Source organism: Otolemur garnettii, unplaced genomic scaffold (genome assembly GCF_000181295.1).
Source record: "Otolemur garnettii isolate 467f Iridium unplaced genomic scaffold, OtoGar3 scaffold00080, whole genome shotgun sequence".
In the NCBI taxonomy this organism is placed as follows: domain Eukaryota; kingdom Metazoa; phylum Chordata; class Mammalia; order Primates; family Galagidae; genus Otolemur; species Otolemur garnettii.
Genome location: NW_003852475.1, coordinates 5,572,346 through 5,594,260, shown reverse-complemented (window position 1 = coordinate 5,594,260; position 21,915 = coordinate 5,572,346). Strand labels below are relative to the sequence as shown.

The following is a 21,915-nucleotide window of genomic DNA, read 5'->3' as shown; positions in this document are numbered from 1 at the left end:
ACAACAGGTCTAAACAAGAATATGTGCAAAATCAACCATTAAAACATAATAATCAGTGGAGACAAAAATAAATAGAAAAGGCAGTATTATCAATGCCATACATTGAATGACACTGATTGGACACTCTGAATATCAAAGGCAATGGCTGTTATTAAGTAACGTGTCATTACTTAATGATAAAACATGTACCATAATAAAAAATATTTAATGGAACTCAATTCTCAGTGAGTTGGGGAGGTCAGATCAATCAGACATGAATTTGCAAAGCCTTATCTATCTCAGAAGATAAAATGCTTTACAACCTCAGATATTAATGGAAACAGATTAGTGACTGTGATTAGTGATCTCATCATTGAAGAAAACATAAGCTAGGAAATTCTACTAGCTATCAGGGTTTTCTCATTTCTGAAGGGTAAAATGTCCTCAACAGTGTTGCCAACACTGGATTCACACAGAGAAATACTGTATGCCTTATTTGTGGCACTGTAAACTTATAAAGCCATTTTTTGGAAAGAAGTATGGAGAATCCTCAAAGAACTAAAAGTAAATATCCCATTTGATCCCACGATCCCATTTTTTTTTTCTTCTGAGTATAAGAAGCATTTTACCATAAGGACATTTGCACTTGAATGTTCATAGCAGCTCAATTCATAATTGCAAAGATTTGGAAATAACCCAAGGGTCCGGCAACCCTTAAATGGATCAATAAACTACGGAATACTATTCAGCCATAAAAAGATGGACATTTTGCATCTTTTGTATTTACCTGGATGGACTTGGAAAACATTCTCCTAAGTAAAGTATCTCAAAAATGGAAAAGCAAGCATTTGGCATCCCATGTATTCAGTTCTACCCTGAAACTAGTAGATCAACAACTTCAGGCCCACAAGGGAGAAAAACATAATTAAATTCAAGAAGGAGAGGAAAGGGGCTCAGTAAATTCCCATCTTTTTAGGTACAATGCAGGGGCATATGGCACACTTCCTTGGCGAAGGACTCAACTAAAATTTGGACTTTGGATTTTACCTTACAAACACAAATAATGTAACCTAATCATATGTACCCTCATACTAACCTGAAAAAAAAAATAGATTGGTATGTTGTGCTGTGTGTGATGGGGGAGTAAAATAATATGCAACAAAGTTCACAATGAAAAGAGAATAGGTGTAATGAAAAAAAGATGCATTTGTATAATGTATTTCAGAGGAAGAAACTAAGAATCTGATACTTAAATACAGTACTATGCACTAGGTAAAATGCAAAAATAAATATTCAATTGACAAGTTGTTTATTTGGACTATCTCTTCAGCATTTGTTGTGATACTGCTAGTTGTGCTTGTGTTTTAATTGACACAGGCCCTGTTTTATAATGACTCTGATGAAAAAATGTGAAGAAATGGAGCCAATTATAAGCCCACCTAAGAAATTATACCGTGTTTCCCCGAAAATAAGGCCTACCCAAAAAATAAGCCCTAGCAGGATTTCTATGCATTTGTTAAATAGAAGCCCTACCCCGATAATAAGACTGAGTGATAGGCCTGGCTGTGCAGACAGGCTGCATAGCCACACCATGTATTTCGGAGAGGAGTGGTAAGGAAGACTGGAATACCTTTTATCTGCCACAGTTCCTTTCTTCAAGCCATTGGCACTTGTGTGGGTTCACGGATGGTAACCTTGGTCGCAGGCATCCTATTGGGCACGTGCGAACAGCTAGGGGAAAGGAGTTCACGCATCACTAGCACCAGCCCTACCAACAAGGTCGGCTCGCCCTGTCAGGTTCCAGAAGAAGATAACTGTATTTGAATAAATGTAGATTGTTGTGTTATATTTAATAAAAATAAGACATCCCCTGAAAATAAGCCCTAGCATGTCTTCTTGAGAAAAAATAAATATAAGACAGTGTCTTATTTTCAGGAAAACACAGTATCTGAGGCAAGTGAGCAAGTATCAGCAGTGAGGAGACAAGAAGATTAAACATGAAAGTACCATGTTAGTATTGACCACTGACAGATGCATAGGTACACATATCAGGTAAATATTTGAAACCTTCCAAAATGAAAAGTTTTTTAAAAGTCAATATCAGCTAAAATTCTGTGACCATAAGAAAAGATAAACACCAAGGCATTGATTTTCCTGATACTTATTGAGTGCCTAGAATGTGCCAGACACTGTGCACAGTATCCCCTTATCCATGGAAGACATGTTCCAAAACCCCTAGTGGATGCCTGAATCCACAGATGGTACCAAAACCCTACGTGCAGTATAAACTCTGTTTTTCCATGTATGTACATTTATATATGATAAAGCTTAATTTATAAATTTGGCATAGTAAGAGATTAACAACAAAAAAAAATAAAAGAGAACAATTGCAAAAATACGCTAAAGTAAAAGTCATTAATGTGATCTCTATCTGTCTCAAAATATCCTACCGTATCATATCACAGGAAACCGAAACAGTGAAATGCGAAATGATGATGAAGGTGAGATACCGTGCAGGATGTACAACAATGAATGAAACACAATTTCTACACACAGGTCTTTTGAAAAACCAATAAGAGAGAGAGATAAGTTAAACAACAATTACCCCTTAGCACTGAAAAAAGGATGAAGGAGGCATACCATGGGAGAACAGAGAACTTACTATCCTGAAAGCACCATAAAGACTCTAGGTAAAGCAAAGAGAGGATAGACCAGTTGGAGAAAAACTGTAAAGATGAATTAGGTATTGGAGGGGTAGGACCAGGTGAGATAAGAAATGAAACACAGCACCAGATCATGAATAGCCCTGTATTTCATCTTTTAGAATTACAAGGCATGTATTAAAAATATTAAACATTTAGTGACATAAAGTGATATTAATTTTAGAATAATTATTTAAAAATTTTTAGATATAGATTTGGAGATTAATTATAATTAGTCCAGGTGAGGTGATGAAGTATTAAAATTGGCAACAGTACGAAGAGAGAGAAGACAATAATTTGGGATAGAATCTGTAAGCTCTTGTGCTTAATAAAATATAATTGTTAAGAATTGGGAAGATTCTGGAATAATTCCCTAGTGACAGCATTCTTTTGAATGTAGAGTTCAAGAATAACAAATTAGGGATATTTATGTATATCAGTTAAAGGTTAAAAATTAAAATTAAGAGAAATCTGGTTTATCCAGCAAAAAAGAGAAAGAGAGAGGAGAAACAGAAAGATATAAAGTATTTCACAGAACAGGAGAATAAATGACTATCTCTCAAAAATAAAACTAGGGCAGTTCTTGAGTCAGAATAGCTAGAAAATTAGATTAAAAGCATTACTTTGGCTCACTCAGTTTAATATTCACAATCCAGAAAACTAGAGTCTTAAGAATTAGGTGGCTGGGAAAATGATGCTGCCTATTTCTTGGCAAGGAGAGAGCGTGCAATTTGATTCAGTGTTCCACCAAGAAAGAAGAAAACTCATTCCTGCTCAGACTGAGTTACTGGTGGAGGTAGGGAGTAGTAATGTAGAAATACAACCCACAGTATGAAATAACAAAGAACAAGTCATGCCAGACATAGAAAGGCCAGGGCAGAGTAAGGTGACCAGTAATTAAAGATAATTGGGAAGATAACATTGTTTTGGGGAGTTAAGAAAGGGTGAGGGTCTTTTAAGTTAGCATTTGAGCATAAATAGCCTAGCTTAGAAAAAAATAATAGCAGTTAACAACCATGGATACAAAATTATTTTTCTAGTAATATAAGGAAGAAAAAGTACTTATTAAATACCAACTGTGTTGACAGTAGATTGGATTGTTACAATAATACCATTACAAATTAAACATAGCAGGTTCTAAAATATACACATAGAATAAATGGCTTTTTATGTGGAGTATAATTATACCACACACATCACTCCAAAACCTAGACTTCCAAGGCAGGTTGCTAATAAGATGGCACAGTACTCAGATTTTTAGTCTGCATAAATGTTTCAGAATTTAATTATGAATTTTCAGTTTTTGCAACTGTCACATTACCATTCACCACCCAATTGAAGTGCCTTGGACCCACATGTGGAAGCAAATGTTTCTGCAGGAAACTATTTAGTAAAACTCCAGATTAAAAGGCATTTGTAATTAATTTATAGCTACATACACAGTTATTGAATGAGTTATACTATTAACAATGGGCACAGGTTGTAAGAAATATTATTGGTATGGGAAGCGTTTTGAACAGTTCTGAAAATTAAAAAGTATTTTTAAATTGTATTTGTTCAATCATGAGAAAGTGAAGCTAACACTCCATTTCTGGTTCTAGAAACAAGATGTCTCAATCTTAGCACTATGAATGTACCAGAGCTACACCAGTAACAGCCTCTGATTCCTGATAGTGAACATCAAAAATGTCTCCAGATGTCCCTTAGGGGAAAATTCACCCTTGGCTGAAAAATTACTGCTCTAGAGAAAGGAAAGCAACACCTTTAGCCCAGGGACAAAATACTCCCACTTTCATGTAAATTCACAGAGTGGTGCCTGATAAATTATATGCATTTGATTCATGATCTCAGTAGTAGAGAATCAGGTTGAGTAATATTTTATCATCACCTTATTTTTTCCTTCACTAGAAATACACTATTGAAGCAATTTATAAAATATGTACACTAGTGAGTAAAGTTGATACAGCCTGCCTCTACTCTCCAGGAGATTAAATTCTCATAAGCACAGTTCTTTTATCCATTACTTGATAAAAGCCTAGAAAAAATGTTTTATCATAGTAATTCTGATGTGTTATAATTTCTGTATTAGACTTTCCAGAATAAAATTTATTATGCATATTTTTGTTCACTGTGTTTTTGCCAAAGTTCTGAATTTCTCATACTGTCACACAGATTAATATTTACTGAGTAAAAATTTATTGAGTAACTGCTATGTATGTAACGTAGGAAAATTTGGGGCATGGGGAAATAAAGATGAATAGGATCTATTCTTTGCATTTTGAGAGCTAAAAATCTAATAAGGAAACTGGAATATAAATTGAAGGTAGAATATAATTGTAAAACATGAAGTATAAGGAAGCACTGTGGGAGAATAGAGTAATCCAGAGGAGGTAATATCTGAGATGGCATCAGGCCAGGGCACAGGATCTTAACTGCAGCAAGATTTCTAGGTGAAAGAGAAACGGGTTGACATTTGTTTTGTGGATTATGGACAATGTCTGGGCAATGGCCAGTGGACAAGGGATCTGGTAGATAGTGGGAAAGGAGTGAAGTGCATGACCTCAGGAAGTCATATGGAGCATGTGGGCTGGCTCTAAATGGGAAAGGACAGCCATTGACAATTCCCCAGCAGGTGTGTGAGACAGATGACCCTGGCTTCAGAACTTGCTGTAGGTTTATAAGAAATATACCTAGAGTTAGGAAGAGTAGTGTGAAGTTACTACAATTCTCATGTAGATGTCAACCACGATCTAGAAAAGAGAAGAGGACTGTGGAGACTTATGAAGACAAAACTGACAGGATTCCTAGGCTGATTCTCTCTGTTAATGGGTGGGTGAAGATCCAGCTCCCTGAGATTGAGAACAAGTTCACATTTAAAAACAATAAATTTTGAGTGGCACCTGTGGCTCAAAGGAATAGGGCAACAGCCTCATATACCAGAGGTGGTGAGTTCAAACCTGGCCCTGGCCAAAAACTGCAAAAAAAAAAAAAATTTAAAAACAATAAATTTGTACTATCCATATATGATCAATAGAGTGAAATTTCAGCAAAATAGAATTTTTAGCAGGTGAATAATTCTGAGCCTGGAGTTGAGAGAGAGATTTCCCATTAAATAAAGATGTGGATACTATCTCAGTAGTTTAAATCCTGGGAAGAATTGGGAGGATTTGGGGAAAGGAGAATCATGAAGGATGATGCCTTGGGACTTGAGCATTAGAGAGGTGCAGTAGCACCAGGAGAAAACTAACACACAAGCAGAGGTAAGAAGCCTCAGAAAGGAAACCTGGGCAGGCTCAAAAGAGATTACTGCATTTAAAAATTAGATGATCATGAGAACCTACTGGGAAAGAGGTGTTTAGGGACATGAAGTCCTTTTATAGAGCTCTTTTAATCTGACTTCTTCATTGCCCTGGCACCTATGTTATTGATACGGGACAAATGGCACACTAGTCAGCTCAGTCGAGTGGGGCTGGAAGACCTGCCACCTCTGTCTTGGCAGTGTTGATGGCAGTAGCCATCAGAAGGCGGCGAGTGGGGGGGGGCAGGGGGTGGAGTTTCCCTCCCCCAACAGAGGCTCCAGTAGCCAAAGGAACCGAACACATGTGACATGCGGGAAAAGACACTGGCACCATGTTGTCTTCTCATGTGGACTTCTGGTGATTCCTCCACTGCATCTCTGATTGGTCCGTTTTCAAAACCTACTCATGATTAGTCTGTTTTCAAGACCCAAAAGCTCATTGGACAACTGCCCCTATATAAGCTAGAGACCCTGAGCACAGACCTTGGCAGATTTCAGGAGAAAGAGCAAAGAGGTTTGGCTCTGTAACACTTGTATCCTGCTCTATGAGATCTGCCCCTTTGTAGGAGCTGTAAACACAAGAAGATTTGCTCCTTTATAAGAGCTGTAAACACATGCAAAGGGGCTCGCCCCTCTGTAAGAGCTGTAACACTCAGATTATAAAACCTATCTTACTGCTAATCCTACTCTACAAGGAGGTTTAACTTGTTATAAGAGCTGTAACACTTATACCTGTTGAGTAAAACCTATCCTGTGGTCCATCGCTTCATTCTTCGAACCGCTGAGACCAAGAGCCTGGAAATTCAGTATCAAAAATCCGGTATCATTATGATACTTCCCCCTGGAGTTTAGAAGAAAGAAAACAAAGGACTTTCTTCTTTCCAACTCTTGAATTCACTTCTGCAATCAGGCACAACTCCGCATCTCTGGAATCAGGCTTACTCAAGTATTTCCTCCCTGTCCAACACCTTCAATATTTTTCTCCTATTCATTACTCTTCTGTCTTCACATTTGTATAGGGTAGTCCTATTTTTACTCTTTGAATCCTGAGCTATAATGCTCCTTCTTTCCTGATTTTCTTTGACAAATGTTCTGTAAAGTGATCTACCCAATATTTATTTCCTTTTGACTCTTGGTCCCAAAATTAGGATTTTTTTTTTTTAAAGTACAATCACTTGGCTGATACTAGACTCTGGATATTCAGCTACATTCACTCAATTACCAAATCTTTTCTTCTGTCTTTATTCATACAATTATTTTAAAAATTGATAATACCACATGCATATAAAACATGTAACAATTGTCCCTCTGTGATTTTTCACGATCTCATACCCACATTTCTCATTAGCATTAAGATGTTAGGTGGTATTTTATGCTAAATAGGCTACTTGTAAATGGGTTTGAGAAAACTCTGCTACTTAACAATGTAATAGATTCCGTCCTTGCAGCAATTCAAAGAGCCTTTAATATGACAAGTTTGTATTAAGGATTTCTAAAAGGAAGATCATTTGGTTACAGAACCCCATCCCTTCACATGTAATGAATGAATCTCTCTAATAAAAAAACATGTTTTGCAATGGTACATATTTTCATTCACTCTGTCATTCATGTATTGCTGATCTCCAAGGACTGAAAAAGAAAAAGCAATTTTTGAGCAAATATAAGCACTACTAAAGGCTCATCAAGAAATTAGAATTCTTAACCTCTTTCTAGGAAGGGTGGTTAAGTAATATAACTAACTATTGAATGGGGGAAAAATAATTTGAGCCAAGTTCCCTATGTTTCAAAATGAAAGGATATTCTTTTCATTACACCTGATTGTCTCTAACTTAGGAGTTTACATTTTCTCTGGGCTTTCTCCAGGTGAACACTGACACCAGCTACAAACTGTAAGCAGATGATTCCAAAACTTATGTTTCTAGAAATGATTATTCTTGCATATCTGTCTCCCTGTGTGTGTGTGCTGTGTGTGCATTTTTATTCCAACTTTTTATGTCATTTTATGTCAATATTGTCCCATTCTCATTAGCCCTAAAACCACAGAGGTCCTTTTAATTCATCACTATCCTTTGCTCCATGTGTAAAAGTGGCAATTGATTTATTTCTTAAAATTCTTTTTATGTGTATTCCTTCCTAATCTATTCCCAAAGTCACTCTTTTAGTGTAGGCATTCAAAACCCTTTCTGGCATAATTACAAAGCCTTCATAAACCCCTAACCTTCCCACTTTCATATTCTGCTATGAGGCAGATAATTTTCTGTACTTGTTAAGTTTAATTGACTGTAGTAGGTTTTAAATTCTTATTCCCCAGACACAGTCAAAGAGTGATTTGTTTTTGTTTTCCCACAAATGTGAGTCCTTCATAAAATGACTGGCCTAAAAAGGCACTGCTTTGCAACTTTTGTATCTCTGTGCAGTCAGAGTACTGATGAAGCTATTTTGACTCTCTTCTGTTTGTTTTCAGAGCCTGGGGCAAGTGCAGCCTCCTTGTTCTTTCTCTTCTCTTTAGAAATGCAAACAAAAATGTACAAACATTACATGCTTCTGTTGCAATTTTAAGATGGCACCTAGGATAAGCAGAAATGAATATCTTGACCTCAGTAAACCAAATGTTAAGGGAAGCCAGGGGCTTCCCATCTATTTAAAGCAATGATATTTTGGCCACGGGCAAGAGATGTTTAATCCTATTACATTTACACCTCATAGTAGACTTTGAATTTCACATTTGCATTCTGAAGAAAAGATAGTTCTATAACTGAAAACTATGCAGATAGAAATTTCTTGCTCTGAGATTTGCAAATGACTGATTTCATCAATCAAAAAACCTCATTACCCCCACCATTCCTCACCCCCAACATTCATTTCATCAGTGAAATATCTGAGAGCATATGGGTGGGGTGGAGGTAGAAGGATGGGTTACTCTGTCCTTTTACATCATACCTTAATATGGTACAAATGGGAGACAGGCACAAGACAGCATGTCTGAATCTGTGGTTAGTTAACATTGCATTCCTGAAGCATCATGCCCCAGGCTGCTCATTACCTTTAATATTTATTTTTAATTTTTCACCAATTTAAAAAAAATGTGCATACTCTATCTGCAGCCAAGAAGATAATCCTACCCTAAAACATGCAAAGAAAATGAAAAAATACCTACCAGAATCATTATTCACTTATATCAAAATGTAATATCAAAATGTAATATCAAAATGTACTCCGAATTTAACACTTAACTCTCAGAACCAGTGCCCATGGCTTTATAAAACTCATTATTTTGTTATAATGTGAGGATATTTTAATTTAGAGAGTGCTCTACACTATTGATTTAATTTCTACATTTTAATCTGATCTTCCTTTATTTTTATGCTTTAAAAATCATAATATTTAGGAGAGATGTATATAAAGTTCCTTCAAATATTTATAACCAATCATTGTGTATCAGGTGTTATTAAAGAACATTATGACTTCCAATACTTCATTCTGGTGTTGATGTCAGAACTGAGTTAGAACTCCCCTCAGGAGTAATCTTTACTGCAAACAATATTGGGATCTGATCACTTTTTACAATGAGATGAACAAGGTAATTAAAAATGATGTCACAAAAGTTACTCAAAATAGTGTATTTACACATGTATTTGCTTCTTGCTTACATCAGAAGCCCTAGCACATTGACCGGGGAAGTGGGGTCATGCCCTCTCTTCTTGAAAATCAGAGGAAATCTATTGTGAAGTCTTTACTTTATAAAACAGACATTTGTGAAAGAGGTACCGAAGCTGCTCCCAATTCTCTACTAAAAATGCCAATAGCTCACTGACAAAAACATCGCAAAAATAATCAAATTGTGCATCAAAATCATTGGCTGACTATAAGAAGCATAGCAAACCAAGTAAACATCAATAGAGAAACAGGAAAATCTTAAATGAACATTTTGGTCAACTACTCATGGTTCTCACATCACAACAATGCACCAGCTCACATGGCACTGTCTGTGAGGGAGTCTTAGCCAGTAAACAAATAACTGTATTGAAACATCCTCCCTACTCACCTGATATGGCCCCAAAGACTTTTTTCTTCATCTGACTGTAAAGAAAATATTGAAAGGAAGACATTTTGATGACATTCAGGACATCAAGTGTAATACAATAATAGCTCTGATGGCTGTTCTAGAAAAAGAATTCCCAAGTTGCTTTGAAGGGTGGACTAGGTGCTGGCTTTGGTGCATAGCTTCTCAAGGGGAGTACTTTATAGATGACAATGGTGATATTCAGCAACAAGGTATGTAGTACTTTTCCTAGGATGAGTTTGTGAACTTAATTGTCAGACCTTGTATTAATCTACATACATCACAAAAATCTATTTCAATAGATTCCAAAAGTAAGAGAGATACTACAGTTTGAACTATGAATGAGCAATAGGCTCAAATAGAGATACTTACAGCTTTTAAAATTGTTAAATAAAAACATTTTTATTTTTGATGTGGAGGGAATAAGTTTTCTCAAAAGCAAAGTAGAAAAAATTCTTCTACTGACTGCAAGACTTGGAAACATCTGCTTACAGTTTGTAGCTGGTGTCAGTGTTCACCTGGAGAAAGCCCAGAGGAAATGTAGAATCCAAAGTCTTAGAGACAATCAGGTGTAATGAAAAGAATGTCCTTTCATTTTGAAACGTGGGAAACTCAGTTCAAATCATTTCCCCCCCACACACACTCAATACCTGTGTGGGATTGGGTGTACTACTTAACCACCTGGTCCCTCAAATTTCCTGCCTAGAAAGAGGTTGATAATTCTAATTTCTTGATGAGCCTTTACTGGTGCTTATATTTGTTCAGAAACACCCTTTTCTTTTTCAGTTCTTGGAGTACAGCAATGTGTAGATGCTAGAGACAAGTTTACCCTTTTAAGGACAGTTTCCTTAAAGTGTATTAGAATATTTAATTTTTTTCTTCTTATTGTGCCATAAAGTCTAAATCAGATTAAGCACAAGAGATTGAGCAGAAATAACACCTGCGTCTCCCTGAAGTATGAGATAATTAGGATGATGGAACCCCAAATTCCTATCTCCTTAGCAATGGTATAGATGTAAGAGGAGAAACAGATTCACCTGTGCCCACCCCCCGAGCTGTAAGAGTTACTTAATGATGTAATTAGTTATCAGCCAGTCATGTCACTCATTCTCCCCTGGTTCTAACACCCTGAAGGTCATTATGGAACTGAGCTGAGGAAAAAATACCAGATATACAGTTTGGGAAAGTAACATACAGTGAGTCCTTCAGCTAGAGATGAGAAGGGTGGATAGCGTGTAGCTAATGGTAATAACTTTAGGGGAGGACACAGGAACTCTGAAGTTCTTTCAAAGTAAGGACGGCTTTCAGAATGATTTCCCAGTCTTCATGGGATTCTGAATGTTGGTAATAAAGGACAACTTTAACCCATGCAAGTGCCTGGCTCATGTTCCTTGTCCCAACACCTCAGTTACAGACATGTTTACCTACAGCTGTAATTCTATATGCATTTTTACTCTTTTCACTTTCTTCTTTTTTAATTAAAAGAGTATTACATAAATGAATTATTAGATGTGAACCAATTAATCAGTTCAAAACCAGAAACACAATGAAATAATACAAATGTTTCTGGCAGGATTATGACTTAGAAATCCTAAAAGAGCCTTTCAATGAAAAAGATAAAACACTAAACGAAATATATATCTTCTAAATGTATTGTTGGGTTGGTCCAACAATCCCACATCAAAGTGAAAGCATGAGACCCTGGAAATTAAGCAAGAAAGACAACTTTTATCCTACAGGTTTCTATCAAATATCAGAGATCTGAGTTTCCACTGTATTGGCTTCACAATACACAGGAAGAAAATTAATCTAAGCCCTGCTATGGAGAACATTTTAGAAGTCTCAGAGGAGAAGGCAACACCTTTGGTCTTGGCCAAATTGCAACAAGAACAACAAAAAAATAGCCGAGTGTTGTGGTGAGTGCCTGTAGTCCCAGCTATTCAGGAGGCTCAGGCAAGAGAAGCACCTAAATCAGGAACTGGAGGTTGCTGTGAGCTGTGTGATGCCACAGTACTCTATCAAGGGCAATAAAGTGAGACTCTGTCTCTTCAAAGAAGCCTCAGACTACAGATAATGGCAATAGAGGCAACACTCAGTGTTTAGGGATGAACTGGATAGAAATAAACTTGCCAAGCAAAAGGTCTCAGCAAGGCAGCTTACAATTCTAAAATAGCACTGGATGGCAAAAGGAAAGAAACTCCCATGAGAATTTATAACTTCAAGCTCGCCTTCCCATGACTTCATGATCTGAGTTCGTGATTCCTCTGTGATACAAAGAATGCTTAAAGAGAAGATAAGAAGATAATTTTTTTTCTTAAGACAGAGTCTTATTCTGTTGTCCAGGTTAGAGTGCCATGATATTGAACTTCTGATATTGGACTTCCAGGCTCTTGGTCTCAATGATTCGATGAATGAATCCACGGACCACAGGATGGAAGTTAGGTTTTATTTAACAGGTGTTACAGCTCTTACAAAGAGCCAAACCTTGCAGAGCAGGATAAAATAGGTTTTATACAAGTGTCACATCTCTTACAAAGAGTCAAACCTCCTTGCAAAGCAGGATCCAAGTGTTACAGCTCTTCCTCTTCTGCTCTCTCTCCCTCAAAGGTCTGTGGCGATCTGCCCCTAGGCTCCCTACTCAGGGGTTTATATAGGGGCAGTTGTCCAATGCGCTGAAAGCTGAGCTGGAGCAGGATTCAAAATTAGGAGCAGGATTGAAAATAGACCAATCAGGGATGCACTGGAGGAAGAGGAGGTGCCAGTGTCTTCCCCTGCTTGTGTCTGGTCCTTTCTGGCTACTGGAGCCTCTGGTGGGGGGAGGAAAGCTCCCCCTGCTTGTTCCAGCCTGCCGGTTCCTCTGCCAGCTGCTGCCACCAAGACGGAGGTGGCCAGTCCCCCAGCCCCACTCGGCTGAGCTGGCTGGGGCACCACTTGTCCAGTATCACCATGACATCAGCCTAACTCACAGAAACCTTAAACTTCTGAGTTCAAGCCATCCTCCTGCTTCAGTTTCCCAAGTAGCTGGGAGTACAGGTATGTGCCATCAGGCCTATCTAGTATCTCTATTTTTAGTAGAGAGAAGGTCTTGCTCTTGCTCAGGCTGGTCTTGAACTCTTGAGCTCATGGGACCTCAGCCTCCCAGAGTGCTGGGATTATGGGCATGAGTCACCATGCCCAGCAGAGAAGATTAAATTTAAAGTTTTTCCAGACTGATGGGCTTCCTTGGGAAAGGAAGAAACACACATGGACAAACTCTTTCTTTTCTTTTTTCTTTTTTTTTCTTTTTTTTTTTATGGTTCAGCCAGGGCCGGGTTTGAACCCACCACCCCCCATAAATGGGGATGGCGCCCTACTCCTTGAGCCACAGGTGCAGCCCAGACAAACCATTTCTAGGGGATCTCACTTAACAATCTTCAAAGAATTCCCATGGATGATATCTTGTAAAGGTAGAAGAACCTTAAAGTCAAAAAAAATAGCCTGGCACAGTGACTATAGCCTTCCTATAGTCCTAACTAATTGAGAGACTGAAGTAAGAGGATCACTTGATCCCAGGATTTCCAGGTTACATACTGTGCCATGATCACACCTATGAATAGTTGTTGTACTCCAACTTGGACCACTCAGCAGACCCTTTTTTCTGGAAATAACAATGATAATAATAATAACAATAACATATTGGTTTCCTAAGGCTGCCATAATAAACTACCATACATTGTGGTGGCTGAAAACAGCAAATATTTATTCTATTATAGCCTGAAAAGGCTGAAATCAAGATGATGGCAGGGCCACACTTCAAAGGCTCTAAGGGAAGACTCTTCATTTGCATCTTCAGTGTCTGGTGGAGTCTGATGTCCTTTGGCTTCTGGCTACATCACTTCAATGTTCTCTTCTTCTGTGGTGTTATTGGAACACCTGTCTTTGACTTTAAGTCCCACTGGAATAATCCAGGATAATTTCACCTCAAAATTCTGAAATTAATTACATCTACAAAGACCCTTCTTCCAAATAAAGTCACATACAAAGGTTATGGGGATCAGAATGTACACATATATTTTTGGGATCTACAATTCAATCCATAAAAACACATACAAAAAGAAGATACTACTGTGAAAACTAGCAAGAAGTGCAGACAGGAGAAACGTCTCCACATAGAACAAGACAGGTAAGTCCTCCTTTTTCTCTTCCTCCCCCAGGCTAACTTTCTTTCCTGGACCAAGCTTTTTCAGCCCCCTGCAATGTGTTCACGTACAGAATCATTTAGAAATTAAATAAAGCATCATTTTAAAATATATATTTTTATTGCAGCAATAGATATGCATCACATTGAAACTTGCATATTGACAAAGCAAATAATTACTCAACTCCTCACCCTGAGTCAATTATTTCTGAGTCTTTTACAGTTTTTTCTGATGTATTGTTCATGTTTCTAAAATATGTGCATGTAGTCACATCAACCAATTCCTTGATGTCATTTTCTAGTGTTGTCTTCTTAGGGACAGCACTTTCAGGGCCCCTCTGCCATACTGTCAATACTACATGAGCATATATTTTGCTTAAATCTATAATTTAGATGTTTTTTTTTTTGGCTTTTATGATAATATAGTCTTTATAGGTGAGCTGAAAAAATGCACTATGACTATACCTGCCATCTATAACTTTTTGTATTTCATGAAATTCCTTCACTTTTATTTGCTGAATCTTTCTTTGAATCTAGGTAAGTGCTTCCACACCTGTGAAATGCTTCTCACAGCAATTTTTCAGGTCCAACTCAGCAAATCCTCTGCTCGTTCAATTGTTTATCTTGAGACTTCCCTCCTGACACTGTATTGCTCTCCCATTCTCACCCACATGAGCTGCTCTTTAAGCCTCTGAACAGCATTGGTCATTAACTTCCCTCCTTTGCTTTGTGGAATGCCAATTTTTCCAATTTATTCACCTTCAGTGAAACACATTCTCCTGTTGCTTCTGGAGAAAAGATGCTTTGAGGGTAAACTTTTGAAGATTTTGCTTTCTGTGAACATTTTCATCTTACCTTAATACTGGAATGATAATTTAATATGGACTTCTGGGTTGAAAACTATTTTCATTCAATACTGGAAGTGAGTTGCTCCATTTCTTTCTACTTTCCAGAGCAGATTTTGAAAAGTTCTACTATCTTATGGAAGTACTCTCTATGGGAGACAATGCTAGTCCTTTACTCTGGAAGGTTTTAGGTTTATGACTTTATACCATGTATCTGAAATCTCACAGTAATTATCATTTATAAGGGCCTCATTCAATCATTTTGGCCCTTTTCAAGCCAGAGATTTAGAGTCCCCATAACGGGAATTGTTATTATTTCTTTAACAATTTTCTCCCATTCCTATTACTTTCTTTTTCTTCAACTCTTGTGGTTTGGTGTTCAAAAGAACTTGAGTTTCTCATAATTACTAAGACTTTTCTCTAATCACCCCACTTTCAGTCTCCCTCCTCATCCCCACATTCTTCTGCCTGTTATCCATAGTCCACAACCTCTCTGGTCTGTATCCCATAGAGAATAAAACTCCAAGTTTCTACAGGAATAGGGATAATAGAAATTTAAGTGTACAGAGTGAAAGGAGAGGAACTTGGGGAAGGAGCTCACTGCTCTTTATTTAGACTTTCAAAGTCTTTTTTTTAATCACCCACCTCCACCCCCGTGTACACAACCATGCATACTTCCTTCCACAGGTCGTCTCTTTCTAGAGTTGTGCAGGACAAATCCCTTTGTTTCTCCCCAGTATCATACCACCAACGTTTAGGCAGAATCCTATTCTGAAAAGTACTTTAGCATATCTCCATTTACTTTTCAAATTTGTATATTGTTATTGAGGTCACAGATGGTTGTTAGTTCACTTGAAGATAAGTTTATTGTGCTCTTTATTCTTTGGAGTGACTTTATAAAGGGGACTGATCTCATAGGAGATTAATTTGTTGTTACTGTATGTCATTCCTTGATGATTTTAAAGTAATTTTAGAGGAAAGATGGGTGTAGAAATGTCTTTCCCTTATTAGAAAATTTCAGAATATTGGGGGTATACATGTTTTGTTTACATATTTTGTCTCTGCACAGATTAAGTCAAAGTTTTGTTTGCCCTTCATCCAGACAGTGTGCACAGTTTCCTTTACTATCTTAAAATTGGACACCTATCCTAATACTTTTAAAGTGCAAAATGCCCACCCACCATACACCAAGGATTTTCCAGTGTTGGTATCTCATTTAGGAAAAACTCAAGTAAGTCACTTGCTTATCAAGTTTCTAACTAATGATCTATTTAAATTGAAACTCAAAAAAAAAAATCCTTCTAAGACAGATGAAATAGCTTGTCTTTTATGTGATGATCCTTCACATTTATGAGCAAAATTTCTGCAGAATTTGCTAAATGGTTTTGTAATAAAACCTAACCATTATGATGCTATAGTATCATAGAGTAGCAAAGTTCAGGTCCCATTTACAGTTAAATTATTCACTGCACAAAGGTGTTGTTTTTAAAGAGCTTCATTTATATGGTAAGTATTCTAATCTAGATATTTCATAGAAATGTTCTTACAGATATTAGACAAGAATCTTGTAATAACAAGATCATATTACTACCACAATTTCATGATGTGTGAAAGCAAATGTCATAAGAAAGAATCCCTTGTTATAATTCACACAATGTTACTGTAGCTCCTCCCAGCAGTCCTCATCAAACATTCATCAATCACATTCATCTATACATGTTTTGACAGGGATGTCATTTCTAAATTATAACCTATACAACAGGAAGAGAAACTTAATTCTAAATATGCCCTGTAAAAGAATTTAATTATGAAACCAATATAATATAATTCATCCTACATACATCTATTTAGCCACAAAATGGTCAGATTTTGAGAATAAAGCATTTCTTATCAAGCTTCATATCATTTGCACCTGGATTATGAATGAAACAGAAAAATTAGCACTCTGATGATTCTTCAAGGAGGGCTTTTTCAAAGATTTGCCGCACTGTTTAGACATTGACGATAAAATGCATTTCTACCTAAATCTAGACCTTATTCACATGTCTTTTAGAAATTTTAATCATTCCTTTCTATACATTTAATACATAGGATATATAGTTAAGTCTGTACATTACAATTATATTTAAGCCATGATCATTAAAATTAATCTATTCAGATATTCCTTCATTCATCAACAAAAATTAGCCTCTAAAAATTACAGTATATACTTCTGGGTCTAATCTTGACATATCTATCCTTCATTTCTTGGTAATATCCAGTATGCATTTGAATCATCAGCATTGGGATATGGTACAACTAAGAACAGATATTTTCTCCTAGAGCTTTAGTTCTTAGGTGCACAATTTGGTTCTAGTTAACAGGTGGTCTAATTAAAGTCAAAGGCTAATACAAATAAATGATCCAATCCAATAATATCACAATTTATTCAAATGTAAAAATAAGCAGCACATAGGAGTAATATGATTTTATATTACATATCAACAGAAAACTGCTAAGAATCTCCCTTACCTCTTGTTTGTAAGCCCTTTCCACAGGCTTCCCTGGTGCCCATTATTCCCTGCCTGGCAGACTCTGGCACTAAGATACAAGGGCTCCAATTCTGTGGCTTCCACCTGTGATTACAAAGAACAGTGGGCTAGTAATTTCATCACCATAAAACATGCAAAAAAATACTTGAAATAAATTTAAAATGAAAAAAATAAATATAATAATGCTATAAAAGTGGATGTGAAACCAATGCCAATAAAATCAAGCCCTGCAAGCACCAGAGTGACAACGGTCCACACTGTCCCCAATTCATGGCTGAGGTAGTAATTCTGTTCACTAGAATTTGGACGTTTTGCACATAAACCAAAGTTAATATACAAGAGTAGCAACAAATGTATTAGAAGCCCTGATCAATCTGGAAGGTGTAGCTTTTTATGAGTTTAAAGTTGTTTAAGTAACAAGAAAAAAGGGAGACAATTTTTATATCTCATTGGAGCATTAAAGAATCAATGTTTGAACATTCAAATGTGTGAGGTGTGAAACTTTACACTTCATATTCTGCCCCCATTTTTACAAGGTGCTTACCAGGCCTCTGAAGTAACTCAAAAACCACAATAGGCCATAGAGCAAAAGGAGAAGGGAGACGATGGGACCTCTCTTATCTGATAGTTCATCTTAGGGAACAGAACTGTTGGATTCCACTGTTTTTCCTTTCTCGGGTCAACAAAACTATTTTTATCACTTGAAGACTGATGGACTATGACTTGTGTCTTTAAACTCGTCTCTTCACAATATTCCAGAAAACTGAAGCCCTAAGAGTAAACACAGATTCTGCTCTTTCACTTGGCATATTTTTATACTCTTTCATATGAGTCAATACTTCTGATGAAAGAACTACTTCAAAAAGTAAAACAGAAACATAGAGTAAAAAACATCATTGATCTCATTCAAGTGGCCTTTATAAAGGGAATAACTAAAGAGTAGAAGAAAAAGTTAGGAAATAGCGAAACAGAAAACCTATTCTTTTAAAGAAAATCACCTAATAATTTCAAATGGTTATAAATTTACTTTGTATATGTATAGCTCATTCTTCATAATTCCAAAATACAAAAACTAAAATGGTAAAGGGCTTTAGTCCAACTTTTCAATTAAAATATATCATTTAGGTTTCTAACACTGAGTTTACATGGGCTTTTTTTCTTGACCAAAATGAGACCAAGGAGTTCATTCTCCTTTTGCTTACTGCATAGACTGAATGAGAAAGAATGAATTTTCAGATGTTCCTTGTGAAACTTTGAATTTTAGGAGGATAAACCTGGGCTCAGAGAGTTAAATTGCATGCCCCAGATTGTATAAATTAGGACAGGTGAGTTACCAGTCCTATGTCTCTGGACTTTTTTTTTATTATTATTAATTCATTAAAACACAGATCATATATACTTTAATGCATTTATGGGATGCAATGTGCTGATTCCACACAGAATTAGTAACCCTTACATCACACTGGTTACTATGTACCTCACCTTGTTTACTGAGTTATTATGTTAAGACATTTATACTCTATACTAATAGATCCGACATGTACCCTTGCATTATGCACCATAGGTGTGATCCCACCATTCACCCTCCCTCAATCTGACCTCCCCCCTTCCCTCCTATGCTCCTCCTCCCTTCTTCATTTTGGGCCACAACTGTGATCCATTCTTCATATGAAAGTGTGAGTGATTATAAATTGATTTCATAATAGTACTGAGTACATGGGATATTTTTTCTTCCATTCTTGAGATACTTTACTGAGTAGGATATGTTCCAGCTCCATCCATGAAAACATAAAAGAGACAAAGTCTCCATCTTTTTTGAGGCTGATTAATATTCCATGGTATACATATACCATAATTTATTAATCCATTCATGAGTTGAGGGGCACTTGGGCTTCTTCCATGACTTGGCTATCATGAATTGAGCTGCAATGAACAATCTGGTGCAAATATCTTTGCTACAAAGTGATTTTGGTCTTTTGGATATATAACTTTTTGGATATTCACCTCCAAAACTTACAATTAAGCAGTAAGAAAAGACAGCTATATACATAACTAGTTAGAAGACATTACAGGAGAGTAAGCAATATCAAATAATAATACAGTTTTGGGAGGATTGCAGGATCAAATGGCAGGTCTACTTTTAGATCCCTGAGTATTCTCCATACTTCTTTCCAAAAGGGACATATTAGCTTGCACTCCCACCAGCAGTGCAGAAGTGTTTCTTTTTCTCCACATCTGTAGTTGTGAGATTTTTTTATATGACTCTTGGCTGTACCATTCTACATTGGGATAAAGTCACCCATTTTGTCTTACTTAACTTAATATTTTGGGAGAAGCCTGAACTCACAAGACAAATTAAGTAGAAAATTACCTTTGCTTTAATTTGGCAAACATGAATGTACCATCTTAATGGAGTCAAAAAGAAGAATCAGAAGATGATAAAAGTCTGTGCTAACTTATTTATTAGAAAAACTCTCACTTATCAATTAAAGGGAAATCAAATTCCAATCAAATTGGAATCATATTGCTCAAAATTCAAAGCTATTTTATAAGAAGCAGAGAATCACGCTGATAGCTTGGGTACATTCTCAAGTACACATCAGGAGAGATGCTACAAGGACCCAGCTCCTACACAGTGGAACTGATTTCTGGGGAGTGGCAGGAGGTCATCATGGGAACAGTCCAAACATGAGTGGCTAAATTGAAGAGCAACAGGAGAGTAAAGAGAGAGGACAATAGAACAGAGGGTCTCACTCATTGTTTCTAGGATTTCGTCTAATGATAATAGCCCTGGGTTCATAAAAGTATCTAATAATATTTGATTTGGGTACTTTTTTTCATTTGGATACTTTCCTTGAGAGCTCTTTTGCTGGGCTTAGAAGTTTCAAGATTTAAACGTGGCACAAAGGAATGAATATAGTGTTTTCACAATGGCTCTGTGGTTAATGGGGAGAAATGGCAGTCTGGGCATGATCCCAGTGTTTAGTTACATCATCTTCAAATTGGTCATTGGATAGAAACAATGAAAATAAATGATGTTTAAATCCATGCTTGTTTGTACTTCCATAATGACACCTTTAAACTTTATAAAAGAAGTAACTTGTATTATCCGGAATAAATTAGCCCCTGAATTTCAGAGCTTTAAGATACAATTTCTCAAATAATCAGGATAAACACTGGGCTTTTTTGCTAAAGGCATTTTTAAGTGTGCTTATAAAACTATATGATTTTAAGATCATGAATTATTTCTACAAATCAGTAAAACCCACCAGTGATTGAATTTAATACAAATATACTTTAAAGCGATATTTTGATCAAATGTAAAACTGCCAAATGTTAGATAATCGGAAGTTTATGACTAAACACAGAAACTTTAGGTATTGTTTTCATAAATAATAATCACTGATTTGTCAAGAGAGAATATACAGGGTACATACATAGATTAAAAGTTATTCATTTTATTTTTTTACATATTTTGTCTATCAGTAAAACTTTTATAGAAGGTTCCTGAAAATGTGTATTGATAAAAGTTGAAAACTTAAAATATTTTAATTAAAAACAACTATTAAGGAAGCAAAATCTTGTTCCTAATTCTTGATTAAAGATTTTCAAAGGAGAATATAATAAGGCTAAGTTACCTATCATGAGTGTGTGTGTGTGTGTGTGTGTGTGTGTGTGTGTCCCTTCCCCTGGGTAAAGCTCTCATTCTGAGTAAGTGACATAAGGCCGGAAGCTCACTTACAGTCAAACATGTTTGTATGTTTCCCTCTGTTAATTACATTATCATCTGCTTTACTCCTTCCAAATATAATCAAGTAAAGCAGGGCAAAACACTGAAATATTCAAAGATATACAACACTACCTCTTCTTATTTTTCACTAAATCACCATATGTCGTATGAAAGAAAATAGTCTATGATTTACAGCAAGAGCTAAAAATAATTGTAAAAATTATTATTACCGATATACTGGGCATACTGAGACATCCTCACAGTCTCTCTCCTCAAATAAGGTATCTGGGCACTCTTGGCCTCCATTGGCTGCTTCTTGGATGATAATCCTGTATCGAGACTGCTTTATTATGGTATTTCCTGAAGTTAAAAAAATAAAAAAGAAAAGAAAGAAAGAAAGTTAGAGTAATCCTTCATGTTGATACAGAGCAAATGGCAGAAAATGGGGAAAAAAGAGAGGAAGTAAGTACACATGGAAAGTTAACATGGGAAATGAAGACACCAAGCAGGACCAAGAGTTAGTGCTTGGCCTTCTGTGAAACACACATACCACACTTAATGACTATGATTACAAATATAATTGTTTCTCA

The 21,915-nt window shown here is 36.4% G+C and overlaps 1 protein-coding gene across 1 annotated transcript in view; it reads right to left on the bottom strand.

Moving 5' to 3' along the window:
- THSD7B (thrombospondin type 1 domain containing 7B) overlaps positions 1-21,915 on the bottom strand; it is a 1,042,983-nt gene that overhangs the window by 402,539 nt on the left and 618,529 nt on the right. The window contains exons 12-13 of the mRNA XM_023515847.1: positions 21,556-21,685; positions 17,576-17,679 (exon numbers count right to left, since the gene is read on the bottom strand). Coding sequence (XP_023371615.1) covers positions 17,576-17,679; positions 21,556-21,685 — 234 coding nt within the window. The remainder of the gene's footprint in view (positions 1-17,575; positions 17,680-21,555; positions 21,686-21,915) is intronic.